The sequence below is a fragment of the Artemia sp. Qi Xiang Cuo genome, chromosome 6 (genome assembly GCF_049724085.1).
Source record: "Artemia sp. Qi Xiang Cuo chromosome 6, ASM4972408v1, whole genome shotgun sequence".
Lineage (NCBI taxonomy): Eukaryota > Metazoa > Arthropoda > Branchiopoda > Anostraca > Artemiidae > Artemia > Artemia sp. Qi Xiang Cuo.
This window is the reverse complement of record NC_142799.1, coordinates 53130566-53145932: the sequence shown is the minus strand read 5'-3', so window position 1 is coordinate 53145932 and position 15367 is coordinate 53130566. Positions and strand designations below refer to the sequence as shown.

General features: G+C 33.8%; 1 protein-coding gene across 5 annotated transcripts in view; it reads left to right on the top strand.

Moving 5' to 3' along the window:
- The window catches only part of unc79 (UNC-79 domain-containing protein), a 230690-nt gene that overhangs the window by 191748 nt on the left and 23575 nt on the right, over positions 1-15367 (top strand). For all 5 annotated transcript variants that reach the window (XM_089090820.1, XM_089090822.1, XM_089090821.1 and 2 more), the window contains 5 exons: positions 1498-1592; positions 6448-6705; positions 10153-10263; positions 12345-12620; positions 14977-15158. In XM_089090820.1, coding sequence (XP_088946946.1) covers positions 1498-1592; positions 6448-6705; positions 10153-10263; positions 12345-12620; positions 14977-15158 — 922 coding nt within the window. The remainder of the gene's footprint in view (positions 1-1497; positions 1593-6447; positions 6706-10152; positions 10264-12344; positions 12621-14976; positions 15159-15367) is intronic.

Genomic DNA, 15367 nt, shown 5'->3' with positions numbered 1-15367 from the left:
AAAATTGAAGCAGAGACTTTTTGACGCTGCAGCAGACATTCTGTTCTTGCATGTCTTCTTTGGTTGTGATACAACATAAAGACTGCTTGGTTTTAGTAAGCCGATTGATTTAATGCTTCCGAAATCCAGTTTTTAACTAAGCTGCTATAGCGCTTAATTGATACACAGTGTCAAAAATGAACTGCTTAAGGTTGAGACTGCTCGGCCTATATAAAGCTAAAAAGTGCGAAACGCTCCATTCCCTGTGGCATAGGCTTTTCGTCAGCAAAGTGTCAATGTATGTATTCTTTGACAACCCTGGAAGACTTCCACTGACCTCCTTAGCTGTTCCATACCACTTCTATTGAGTTTTCTTTCAGATAGGTGAGTTGAATTGAAATTATTCTAGTCTGGACCCTACTACTTGGGTTGGCACCTCCAGGATGATGATCTCCTGCCAGTCATGATGGATGCGGAATCCACGCGGCTGCCTAGTGTCATCGGTGAACGTGCAAGTCGCGTTGTCAAATAGAAAGATGCTCGTGTCGAAGATTCTGGGTTGTGATACACTCCTGCCTGCTCGGAATGTTTAGGTGAGAACTGCCTGAACGTAGTAGAGAATAAGCAGAACCAAGACGAATGCAAGTCCGAAGCGGACTTATAGCGTAAAATCAAAGCAAAGCGATCAACTTTGCGATTTTCATTAAAGATGGGATACCAATCAGTTTTAGTGGAACTGATTTCTTAGTATAAAATCGCATAAAAATGCGGTTTTTGTAAGCTCTTGCTAGTCATGTTCGATGTACAGCTTTCTTTTGAAATAGGATTTTTGGACTCCAGGTGACCGTCACGATTGGTAGATCATACTGTTTTTTTTTTTTGCGAAGAGCTAAAGGCCAGTTGTTTGGTTGAAATTAGATTCCATGAGTGTTTGCACTTGATTTTCTTGTCTAACATGTCCAGCTTAGTAGGAAACTATTCTACTATTTTGTTTGTCAAAAGAACACATGCTTGTGGATTCTTAGCTCAAAATGGGCTGCCAATGAGTTCTGGCTATGTGAGTTTGAGGTAATAAGGTCTTTCGTGCTTAAATCTTGTGTAATTCAGCAGGTAATGTAGGGTATCAAAAGATACTGACTTTAAGAAAGTTAATTATAGGCATTTTTCTGCACAGAATTTGGTTTTCATGTGTCTTCTCTGGGTAAAACCCAAAGTCAAAAATAAATCTAAAGCTGATGTTCGTCCTCAACGGGTCCGAATAAACAGTAAATAATCCTCAAAGCCCGGTCAAAACAAAAGTATTTGTCTTTTTTTGGGCTAAAATTCGGACTTTTAAGGACGATTTTGGGGTATTTCCTGGCTTTGGATTTTTCAACCAGCCGTAAATTTAAATGGCTGTTTTTTTTGTACTTTTGTTATTTTTGTATTTTTCACTGTTATTTTTTTGCTTTTTTTACTATTTAAATAAAGCTGCTATGTTAACGCACTTGAATAAACTATCTTCAATTTTTCTTTCAGCTAAGCTAAGGCAACAATTTTTCTCTACAATGGCATTCATATTGGCGGACTTTCCTGACCTGTCGCCATTTGCTCCCCTTATCTACGTACTAGAGGTAAGCAGAAGATTACTCTCCATTCATGGTTGTCAGCAGAATTACAATTGTGTTTAAATATCGTATTGACAAACTATCATAACGTTAGTTTAAGGCGTAAGATAAAAAAGAGCAGAAACAAATTGCCTCTAAGTAGACAATACCAAACAAGTGAAATAAACTCTTTTTTGAATGCTCTTTGAATATTTTATTGTTGTGGGTCTTATGGGCGCCATTCAAAACATTCCTTAATGACGAAATGAAAACTTTTTTTTTCAAAAAGATCCCTTTTATTGACTGTACAATTTATTACAGGTATAGTATGTCAAAATACCTGTATTACGCTATTTCCTAACATAACAGTGTTGCGTCAAAATTATTTATTTTTCCTAAATGTTTTGAGAAACTACACTAAAATAAGTAAAACTTTGATGTCTCGACGAAGAACGCTCTCAGCTGTATATTCGATGGGCAGGATGACAATTTGAGAGGGAACTGAAATTAGAAAAAAAACGCAAAAATAGGGAGACTGTATCGAATGCATAAGAATTTTAAGGAAAAATGGTTATGATCTTGATATTTTGTATATGTGACCTGATGTCTTCCTGCATGTATCTCTGGTATGTACCTAAAAAAAAATTTGTGGCGTTAGGTATCCCAGCCATCTTGATAAAAAGCTCTGATATCCACAAAAAATTGACTGTTTGCATGCATGATAATTGTGGCTGTTACCCAAAAATATTAAAAATATAATTATGAAAAATTAGATGTCCATTGATTTGGACATTTTTTTCTTCTTTTTTTTTGCGTCAAGTGGACCTTAGTTTGACATATTGACAGTATATCAGCTTTATTTCTAGAATAAATGACCGTTCAGCGACAAAAAAACAACGCAATATATCTCTCCTGTTTGAATAATAAGCAGAAATAGCAGTAGACTACATGGAAGGGAGCTTTATCGTTAGAAAGTATAGCCATCAAGCCATCTTTTTGACGAAATGAAAACTACTGACGCTATGAAATGAAATGAAAACTATTAGACAAAATAAAAACTAAGGTATTTGCTAATATGACAGTGCTGCATACCAAAAACTAAAATTTGAATTTCAAAGAAATTTGTCATATCATCTGTCTAATTCATAGTCGCAAAACACGGTTTTCATTTTTTGAATGGGGTAAAAGTTCGTAATATTGAGTTTAAATCAATTAAAGTGTGTTAAGTTTGAATATTAATTAGAATTATAGAACTCTTTCAAGCATTTGTGTGATGTATCAGCCTCCTAAGATATGTTGAGAGTGGCTTTTGCTCTGATATCGAATATTGATCTTCAAGCCGTCTTGCTGGTTATTGTTTGATCGTCATTATCCACCGATAAGCTATTAGTGACTGTAAGAATATTCAAAAAATGGTCCTAAGCGATCAAGCAACCAAGCCGGTTCCTAAAGTCACTAATTGTAGACATTGGACTCAATCTGAAACTCAATGCCCGAATCAAGCTATCTTACAGGTAGAAGAAAGCTCCATTTCGTGAAATTTAGCACTAAGAATTTTTCAATTGTAGTGTTTTTTTTCCTTTTTTTTAATATTATATAATAGGAGTTAGCTTTCTCTCGTGAAGTAGAGGGAGACAATAGTGTAGTTTTGCTAACCGTTTTTGAAAAGTCCCTAGCGCAACAAAACAGGGACTTTCGGCCCACCTTCCTGAAAACAAAACAATTAAACTTTTTGGGGGAAGGGGGCCTAAAATTATGTAAAAAATCTGCGATAGTGTTATGACGTTCATAACGCCTAATTACATAACGCATAATCACATAATTGCAAAACAGGATATTTTGGGTTGACGTTTGCATTGCGGCATATTATGTTTTAATTGTGAATGATTGTATAAGCGAATCTGCCATTGAAATCTTGGATTTAAAAGTAAGACATTACAAATTATAGCTAACACCAATTTTTATGCATCAATTGTTTTTTCTCCATTCCTTTTCTAGTAGAAACTGGCTAATTTATTTATCAAATCAACGGTTAACCAAATAGTTTGTTATAGAAACGCTTATAGTTGGAAGAGATTCCTATTAAAATAATTAAATGATTTTACATTTCTTTTTGTGGCTAAAAATAAGTGCTCAAAAGGGTAGCAACAAAAACACGAAATATTTACGTTTCACTTTGTTTCCAAATTCTATAACTGATAGACAGATAAATATTTCTTCTGGAAGAAACGAGGAAATCGCAAGGTTTACCGATATACAGGATGAAAAAAAAACAGTATAGGTAATACTGAGAAATATGCATAAGACCGTGATAGTATACACAGACCTTATAAGTATAAGTATAAATCAAGTATACTACACATTTAATAGAAAATGAACTGGGACAAAAATACTTGTAATTTTAGGCCTTAATCTCCACGACTGCTCACGTTTAAACTAATCTCTAAGGCTGAAAGAGTGTGACGACAATACATCATTGTAGTTGAGCGTCTTAAGTTTTCTGTTCCTCGAAAGTTTTTAATCAAATCCTTATTTCTGATAGGCTACTGAAGGGGTGCAGCCCCGCGTTCAATATAGCTTATTGGAATTAATTGCAATCGATCGTCACTGACAGCCAATGAAAACTATTCACTTTGAAAGACAATGATTTTCATTGGCTGCCAGTGATGAAAATCAGTTGCAATCGATTGTAATAGCCTTTATTGACCGTCCTAGCCGAATAAAGCCTAACCAAATAAAGAGCCATCCTAGCCGAGTGGATAGCACGCTAGACTTGCAATCCTTTGACCGTGAGGACAAGGGTTCGAGTCCTGGTGTCGCTGATTATTGACCCTGTAAGCTCAGTTAGAGTCAACCCAGATCTAAATGTATGCCGGGAAAAATCCGGCAGAGGTAAACAGGTGTGCGAAAGCAGAAGATGGCTAACCCCCAACCCCCTCATTCCACTTCCTGGCTGAAAGGCCATGAACCAGAGATCAGCACCATTGGTAGGGACTGTAAAGTCCAATGCCCTATTCTTTACCTTACCTTTATATTGAACACAGGGCAATTAAACAACGGACAAATATATCTCAATTTATGTGATTTTACTGAGTGTCTTCCTTGCTATATCTATATTATCTATGTTGCATTAATATAATTACTGAGTAATAGTCAGATACTTTACTAGCAATATAGTTAGATACTAGTTCGATAGTTGTTAGATGCTAATAATATAATTACTAGATAGATAAAGGGTTACATTACTTAGTTACATGACTGAATATATAAATGTTATATTTTTCTGTTAGATATATTTTATATTTAAAAGTGACATATCGCTCTCAATTTATCTAAAATTCATGAATCAGACTTTTTTTTTACTCGTTGGTAATAAACAAGCATGCAAACAGATCTGTAAGCAAGTTAAAAGAATATGCTTTCCTCGTGATCTGTGGTTAAAGCTAGTCTTGAAAAAATTTATTTTCTGAGGACAGTTTGATTTCCTGGCTCTCTCTGACTGGAGAGCTATAACTTTCAATTGAGTCAAACTCGCTTTCTTTATTAATATACCTTAAAAGCACCAAGAATTTACAGTGGCATCAATTGACAGACATTGGGGGGGGGGGGCAAAAATGGATTTTTCAAAATTAAGCATGGGGGCGATTTTTCAATTTTCCTTGAAAATACCAAAAATCCCCTTTTCAACGCAAATATCCTCAAAAAGTATGTTCCCAAATCTAGCTGGGGGGGGGGGAGATTGACGCCATTGAGAATTTAAACCTCAATTTACGAGAATTTAAGAGAGAAAAGTGGGTTTAATTTAAATAAAGTAGTGACAAAGACCTACAAACAAAAACAACAACAAAACATCAATTAATAAAAAGTTCCAAATATTTCAACTCTACATCCAAGAGCCTTTATCAACGGGGAAAAAAGAGGAAAGAGAAAAAAAAAGAATTTTTTTTAGTTAAAGCATCTAAAGAAAAAGACAACAAACAATACAACAAAGGAAAAAAAGAACAAAAGACAAACAAATAAATAAAACTCACATCTTAATAAAGTTCCACAATACGAAGGAAAAATATCTGCTCTACTAGAGATTCTGGTGTTCTCTTCTGTGTTACAGTGTTGGGCAGTAGGAGAAAATATCAAGACAAATAAAATTGAAAACGAAAATTTTGAAAGAGAGAGAAATATCAGGGACGAAGTACAGTTGTAGGTATTTGTTCTTGCGTTGGTAGAATATAGATGTCAGTGTGTGTGTCTTATACCCAAGTTGTATTTTTGTTGAGTCCTATCTTTGCATTTGTATTTATTCTTGAATTAACAGGACATAGAAATTAGTATTCATTTCCAGTACTCTGAGTCTAAAACTAGGGGGGGAGGGGGAATAATAAGGAAAGATCGCCAACTTTTCTAATGTACTTAGAAGTATTGTATTGCCAAAACATTAACAGTGTCTTATTAACAGTGTGTTATTTATAAAATGTGTATGAAGTGTTACTTATGTTTCTATTGGATTTTTAGAAAATAAATTGAGAATTGTGCATTCTACCGTAAGCCCAAATATGGAAGGAAATGAAAAAGATGCATCATATCTTCTTTAGTTCATAAAATAGCTCATAAAAACCATATAGTGAGCCTATTGTATATTATATTTGACCTGTTTAATAATAATTACTTTATAGCATAGAAAAGGGAGGACACCCGTCAGAGGATCTCATTCTTTGATTACAAATGCGCAGGGAAAATCTGCCGAAATATACAAATCTAAGTATTCAGGATTTAAAAACTCCTTTTAAGCTTCAAATTCTGCCTATTAATAAATCTATCCAGTAACATATATGTATCTACACTCTATCTATAATGTACGTTGTATCTAATAATGATCTCATTTAAGCAATTGACCACGCCCAAACATCTATCCCTTGAAAAACTCCGAATAATGTTTCCCAACATGTCTTGCTACTTGGAATGTCTTCCGTTAGATGTCCCTAGTGGTGTACTCACGATCCATTGGTCGACAGTACTTACCCTACTTGAAGCATTCTTTTCCAAGATGGCCTCTGATATTGGCAATTTTACTGAAAAAGATGGCCCTTTTATCTTTAGGATTCTGAACTCGGTTATGAAGTGCCCTGGGACTGGAGCGAATAAGGTGAGACTTTATTGACAGAGTTCGACGTGTGTACACAATATTTATGCAAGATGTGGGTTTGATGTTTTTTATCATGTCTCTGAAAAAAAATATTTACTCTTCCATTAGATTATTTTTACCCCCCCCCCCCCACCGACCCCCTAGATTTAAAAAGATACCTTTTTAAGGAGATTTTGATTGAACAATGCGCTTTTTGGTGTTTTTGTTGGCAAAATAAAAAAAATAAATAAAAAAATAAAAACCGATCATTTTGCCCCCACACCAAGATTTAGAAAAATGCGTCCTCTCCCCCTTGCATTGTTGTGAATTGATGCTACTGCAATGGATGAAATGTTAATAAAATAAAAGTCGCTCAGAATAATCGTTTTTCTTTTTTTGCTTTTACTAGATTACCAATTAATTACACGTGGGTTTAAGGGAATGAAGCTGGTGAATGTTTTACCCCATTAGAGGACTCAGTAAAATGCTTAGGTATCATTATTGACGAGAAACTAGCTGCCAAGAATAAATCCTGCGTAATTCATTTGAGGGTTGACAAAAATGCATGCATTTTTATGAGACTGAAACATAATGTTCTTCTGAAAGTTTGGCGCCTTTTGTGTTTCTTTTCCGTTCATCTTTACGTATTGTTCAGTCAGGTCTAGCATATTTCCTTTCATTGAAAGCCCATGTGGTCTCTTCTAAACCCGTGTGTTAGAGATAGCTATGGTTAAAAAAGTGGCTGTCCATAAGTTATCGCGTAGAAAAGATTCTGTTTCACTCTTTCCAGGACTGTTTTGTTTCTCGAAAAACCATAATTTATCCTTAACTTGATGCACATTGGAGCTGCAGATCACTTTAGGGGGAGGTTCTTAGTGACTAAAGAGATCGCTCATAATGTAACCAGATACCCAGACGGGTTTAAAAGGCCTTTTATCACAGCATAAATACTAAATGCTGCGAAAATTTGGTTCAGAGATGGGACACATCACAGCGCGCCCTTTGGTAAGTTAATAAAGCGTCAAAGTAGTTCCTTCAGTTGCTACTTGGTGTTGTTGGCATTCACTCATATCTTAGCGAAGTCGGAGTCGGGAAGAAAGGTGTGCGACTGATGGGTCCCAAAATCTTTAATGGAGAGTATAGGATTTTTTGCTGCTGTTTAATGTTTATGCTGGTCCTTTCATGTGCAATATCTTTGTTTATTCTGTCAGGTCCTTCTATTACCCTTGTATTCCGTATTGTATACCTTGTTATATTCGAAATTGCTTCGTTCACTTTGAAATAGTTTCCATAGTTGATATGACGCATCAGATTTTTTGATATCCTAGAGGTAACTTTTTTTCTAGACAAGGTAGATTTTTTTTCTAATGCGAAGAGACAGATCTAAAAACTGGATCTGGCATTGGTTTTTCTAAAATAAAATACCTTTTGTAACTTTCTGTTGGAAGTTTGGATTTTGCGAATATCCGATTCTTTGTGTGAGTCAAGTGTCCTAGCGTCAAAGCTAAACTTTTAGAAGTCAAATGTAATTGAATGCTTATAGGACTTCATAATATCTCTTCAAAAACCTGAGCAAAATTTCCTTATCACTCATATTTTTTTTTAGAAATAATACCGTAAATCTTGATTTTACTTAAATCCTGGTTTGATGGAACTGAAGTTCCATTTTTTGTTTTTTCTTGTAAAATTTCGATTTCAATGTTTATTATATTTAAGAAGTTTATGCCGTGAAACGTAAGTAAGAAGGCATGAACTCTTCTATATACAAAAATGAACTGCACACTAAGCATAATTTATGAAGTTATTATCGCTTATCCGTTTCCTTGATATCCTAGAGGTCACTTTTTTCTATACAAGGTAGAACTTTTTTTTCCCACCGCGGAAAGACAAATCTTGAACTTCTAAGAACTGGAGCTTACAATGGTTTTCTCGAACAAAATTTTTTCTGTGACATTTTATATTTTGAAGTATTTGTTCATTGAATTGCTTAAATTTCGTCAAAGTAAAATGCCTTAGATTCGAAGCGTAATTTTTTGAAATCTAATAACTTTGAATACTGGCAGATCTTCATATTACAACCTAAGCAAAATTTCTTTTACAACCTAAGCAAAATTTACGTATCTCTCATACATTTTTGGAAAATAATTCCGGAAATACAGATTTCGAAACAGAAATTTTAATTTTTTCTGAAGTTTTCAATTTTTAAGTTTATTATATTTTAAAGTTTAACCCATAGAAAGGAAACAAGAAGACACAAACTCTTTTATATCCAAAAATTAATTATACCCTAAGGTATAAAAGTTAACACAATGAATCTTTTCCCGGACATTCATTAACCGCAGTGACTAGTGCCCAGTGTTAACACAGGTAAAAACAAAAACAGTGCGGATACAGAGTTTGACGATTATTTCTTAGAAGTAGAACTTGTTTCAGATTACATAGAATTCTTAGACATAGAACAGTTATCTAATTACACGTTGACCTTACAAATAATAACCTACAATAATCATAACCCATCTACAAACGTGATATGGGGGCATACACGTTTATTACCCGTCAGGCATTGTTTTGTGTGTTGCTCCGCAACTGTGACCCAAGGGGTATAGTTGCTGCAACACTCCACGAGGCCTTAGCACTGGAAGTCTAGTATGAATTGTTTTATTTTGTTGGTTTTGTGTGCCTTTGGCTATATTTGAAGCTGCTCTTCAAGCCAAGAATACCCGACGTCTGGCACACCAGTTTTGTACGTATTTTCCAACAAAAATATACCAGTTAGTTGTCTTACACCGTAATGAGAACTATTTTTTATACTCTAAATAAGCATAATTTGACAGTCGATAGTGTCTGGTAGTCTAAATATATGTTTAAACATTTAGAAAAACGACTACGTTCCTCAGAAATTGGTATATTACCTTAATTTTTTTAGGTTTATGAGAAGGAGCTATGTTATTTATTCTTTATTGCAGTTATATTACATGCAATGCTTATGAAATGACTTTCTGGTTTTCTTCATTTCTCAAATTTTCAATGACATTATCATTGCGCAGAAAAGGCTTGTTCCCTCAAGGGTTTGTCCCCTGCATGCACATTTGCACACCTTGTATCTGACAATTCAGTTGAAATTTAGTTAAGAAGATCTTTAAAGTCAGTTTTTCAAGCTGTGTCGAAAGGTGAAAACCAACAAAATCTTAGAAAGATCATTAAACAGATACCACCTGAAGAAATATTCAGAATAGTCTTACAACCCGAAGGAAGGAAATAACTTCCTTTCCTTCCCTACAATTATTCGTTTTCCTTCTGAGAGATATCCCGTTTTTAATCTTAGAAACACTTGTACATTGCGTGAAATTTATTACCAGTTGTGTACTTCTTTCCATTAGTTTTAAAAGTGACTAATTTTCTGTTCTTCCGTGCATAATGTATATTCGTTACCAAGGCTACAGATCTTTTACAACTTTTTTTTTTCAGGAAATTTTGGAACCTGTAAGTAAAATAGTGGCATATATAGTACAGCATTGGAACTTTTCATTGAAGTATCTCACTGAGCTTTTGAGGAACTCTTCGAAAACGTATTCTAGAGTGAGTTGACTCTTTTTTTCGAAGTTCAGGTTGAATTGGGATTAAATATTGGGATTGCTGACACAAATATACTAAACCCATAACAGTTTTCGTGTTTTTTTATCCGTTCAATGTAAACTAATCGAGGAGTTACTTGCAAGGACTTCTATGCATCATTCTAATTTATTCTTATGTTGAGTTTTGTAAAAGGCGTAGCCAGAATTTCGTACCGGAGGGGGTGCTAGTCACTTCCGGCAGAGGGAAAACTAAATAAAAGTCTAGTAATTATTTGCTCTAAATAGTTTAAGTGTAGTTGTCTAGATTTCTGGGTGAGTTTTTAAATCCTCAGACATGCTTGTGAGAATTTAGGGAATAAGGGACAGCAATTCAAAAAACACAAGAGTAGACGATGGAAAATGATATATGGAAAATGTCGGAACAATCAAGACTGCTGATATTAGAGGGTTTCAGGCAGTGACGTCAATTCACCAAAATTTAAAAGGGGGGAAGTATTTTTTTTTTCAATATAGTCTTGTAAATTAATATTTTTTAAGTCTTAAATTAAATGGATCTAACCGATCCCACACGTTTCATAGTCCGTTAAGCGGGGTAAACACGGTAAAGAGAAGGGACAATAATCTAAGCGATATTGTGCGATTATAAATGTGTAATCATTTTATAATATTACTTAATGACTATATTTTACATTGTGATTATGGTTGCAGGGACGATTCTAGTATCGTAAATAAAAAACTAAAAAGAAACAGAGAATAATCGTAAGGGAAGAAGATTCCAAGACTGAATCATTGAAAAAAGGTTATGCGGACAAAAAAGAAAAAAAGTTGTTTAATCCTTATACCCTAGGTGTTGAGGGGATGGCATCTCCCCTTTTTATGGGCCAAGCCATCCTCAGTGCTCTCCGCAGAAAAAAAAACAATATAAAAAACACAACACTTTTGAAGTGAATTACAACAAGACAGAGGAAACATATAAACAAACCAAAACAAATGAAAGAGGGTTCAAATTTAGACTGGGCAAGAATTCTGTCCCTAGGGATTAACGCAACCTGTCTACTGGCAGGATTTTTAGTGGTACGGTCAGTTGAATTTGGTTTAAAATAAAACGTTTTAACTGTATACCCTAATTCTTTGCTCGTTATACCCTAGATCTAGAAACCATTCGAACGTTATAAACCACAGTAAAATTATCTATATAGGGTATGCTAATTATACCCTAGATCTAGAAACCAATCGAACATAATAAACCACAGTAAAATTATCTATCAATATTCACCTTCTACCACCAGTAACAATATACAAAAGAAAAATCGGATTTAATTAATAAATATTATCTCTTAAAATTCCTTTTAAACAAACTGAGGAAAATATAACATTGGAGGTCCAGTGGAAGGGAATTCCAAATAAAATGTTGGTTTTCTTCCATAGCTCCATTGGAAGATCTGTTCATATGGAGTTCAACTCGCCCTTTTTCAATTTCTCTTTTAATTTTTTTTTATATTTATTTGTTTGTGTTTTATTCAGTTTTACTTCTTTTTTTTAACATGTTATGAGCAATCTCACTTTAGATAATGACTAATGAACGGATTATCATTCAGACAATTTTTGTTTTGGCATTCTTTGCCAGTCTTTTAGTTTTCGCTGCTTTTTTGTTTCTCTTGTTTTTATTTATTGACTCCAAAATTCAAATTCGGTCCTCCGGGGCTTGTAATAGCTAATTTTTTGAAATTAATATCTTATCTTGCCCTCTTTTGTCTGAAGCACAAGTCTATGGCAAATTTGTTTACTGTTTTAGTCCGTTGTATTTTAAAGCAATGAAGCGTCTTTTAAAAATTACAAATGTTTCAAAATAGATTGATTTGTTTATAGTTTTAGGAGTAAATATTTTATTTTTATGATATTTAGTATTTTTATAGATTTTTTGCTTCCGGATGAAAAAAAAAAAAAAAAATACTTCTCGTGGTCTGTACAAGAATGAGAAAAAAAAATTACGATCATATGGCTGTATTTTCTTCATTAAAAAAAAATAAACAATAGTTTTACAATGTCTTTGAGTGGTTTATCTATAAAGCAGTTTTTGTTTAGGAACGAGAACGCATTTCAATTGCTCGAAGCTTAGTAAGTGACGCGATTTCTGCTTTACGTTTTAAGTCCCCGTATAACGATACCTCACTACTATACTTAACTGCTGGAACCGTCTTTGACCATGGTGGACAATTCTTTATAGACAGTTGCCTAGAAATAAAGGATGCATTCCTCGACACGGACCCTGGCAGTCTATGCATTGCAGAGTGCCTGAGGCCTTATATGACTGAAGTACTGGACTTTATCAGTGATGTGCATTCACTGGCCAAAATTAAGGTAAGCAAGATGAAACACTTATTTTAAAGTTTGATTTTTCAATAAATGTCTGTATTTAAGTTACAGTGTTAACTTACCTCGTTAAGACTATGTTAAAAATGTTATCAGTTGACTCGTTGACAGCGTAAGGATCGTTAACAACAATGAGAATTCGTTCCCAACTGCATTGAAAACTATATTTGGAATGCAGGAAGAAAAATATATTTTTGTTACTTTTTAAATTTGAAAGTTTTTGAAAGAATTTTTGAAAAAAATGAAATGTTAGTTAAACTTTTAGGTCTTAGAACGTTTTTTTGTAGTAGGTATTGTTATTCCTTCTTTTTTTGTTCACGACACCTATATTTTGAACTATTATATATTTAATAAATAAAATATGAGGCCTAATCATGGTTAGAGCTAATTATATTTTTTACCACATTAATTTTCAGAGTTCTCTTCAAGTAAATATTCTACTGATACATTCAATATTGACCTTTGCCCAATTGAACTAAAAACAAAGTTTTTGCAGGTAAATAAATAACGATAAGAAATGAAGATGAGCCAAAATTACAAAATTACCAAAATTGCCAAAATAAACCAAATTGCCAGAATTAGCTCTCGTTAGAGCGGCGCTGCTGCTTTAAATCCCCCGTTAAGTCTACTAGGGTGCATATGTCCCCTTGATTGTTTGCCCCCCCCCCCCTCTGATAGATTTGAAGAATACTTTTTTTGGTATCTTCATTGGAAAATTGTTTTTTTAGTATTTTCATATAAAAAGTAAGGAAAAACAATGAAAAAAATTGCTCCCCCCCCCTAGATTGTGAAAAACACATTTTCACCAAATACACATGTATAAAATACATTACTCAAATACATTTAGGTTGTATTTCTAAAAAGAAGTATGTACAGTACGTGGCTAAGATCACAATTTGGAGAAGAGGCAATCAGTGAGGATTTGTCCTTGGGGGGGGGGGTCAAAACTACAGAAATACCAATTTCTAAGTAAATTTCTGAAGATTTTTTGGTCTTTATTTTTTCCTCCCTATGTGCTGTATACTCTCCTTACACCCCTTAATAGCTATAAAGCCATGAAGAGTTGTGAAAGTTACTTTGAATCTTTCTTGAGATAATTTATTTAAAAGAAAGGTCTGTTTTATGTATTTAATATACTTGTTGTACATTATGTAATGTTTTAGTGACTTTATATTTAGTGACTTCTATATTTAGTGACTTTTATATTTAGTGACTTATTTGTTTTAGTGACTTTATAGTCATTTTGTTTGTTTTATTCAGAAAGAGTAAATGTTAGATATAGATCAAATACCAATGTACGATTTTATATACCGATATTGTATGTACATTTCATAGCAGTACATACCAACTTATTTCCCGATCATTATAAAAGCTATTAATATTAACAGGTCCTGTTCAGAATTTGTAGAGAATGTCACAATTTATGTTTTGTCTCTCTGATAATCAAAATTGAATTTACACATGACAGATTTGTGCGACGAACAAGGAGACATATTTTGAAAGTGGCAATACTGATACTTGAATAAGGAAACTAAAATTCAGAAAAGCAATTTATTGGAAAGAGAAAAGAATTTGCCTTCGATTGATTTCAATTTGCTATATTTAAAATGCTTCCAGGTAAATTATAGATATTAAACGTACACGTACGCCTTTATTTATGTTATATAATAATTCATTTGGACCACATCATTCTCGCACTAGCAAAAGAATGCAGACAACTTATAAGAGTTAAAACTGGCGCTAGTGTTGGAAAAAAACACGAATTCCATCTAGCGTTTGGTGTTTTTTGCATTTTTTTTTCAGTGCAATAATAAAACTAAATTAGCATGATTAGAGTTTCCCCTCTTACTTGTCCATACTGTTTGGCACAAGCTAGATCGGTCTTAAAATAAGAAATTAAGTGCACGAGTACAGCGTCAATAATATACCCTACAAAATTTAATGTAAGTTAGATCTTATCTAACGGAAGAATTTTACTTAAATTTAAACTTAACTTTTTAAAGAAAAAAAACTTACCGCTTTTTATTGACTAAATAAAGTGAAGACAATTTTTTTTGGAATGAGGAATCCCTAGGTTTATGACATATAAAAGATATAATTACACTGCATTAGCGGTAAATAATTGGGAGCTACTTGTGACGCGGTTTTCGCCATTTAAACTGTGCGCATTTCTAACGCAGGCATTGCCCAATACCAGTAAAGAAAAAGGAACATTCATAATTTTTGCTGTTTTTAATCAAAATCCTTGAATATAGAGTGGCATATTGATATATCTTGCTTATGGTTTATCTGCATAATTTTGGATGATTCTCATATTTTTCAATCGTTTTATCTATATTCAAAGGCAACGTGGAAACTCAACAGTGTCCTTTTTGACGAAGCTCTTGGGGGTTCTGTCAAGGCTGGTCTCTCACAATGGATTTGCATGGAGGCTGTCTTAGCTTCAAGTGGACCGAGGGCTGAACCCAGAATGCTTGGCCGACTCCTGCCTTGGCTTCATGCTCCTCCAGCTCCGTTCCAACAAGGGTAAGCAATCTCATTTTGGCTGAAGTTCAAGCTTAGGGACAGACCTTACTTTATTATCGTAGAATCGTTCAGCAAAGTGTTTTTTTTTGTGGCTTATAATTTAAAGTAAAATGACGATAGGCAAAATAAATTTTATGTGTATCAGAATAACGTATATGATAATAAAAACAGTATCTTGTAAAAATTAGTGCCTTTTTAGCTTTGTGTTT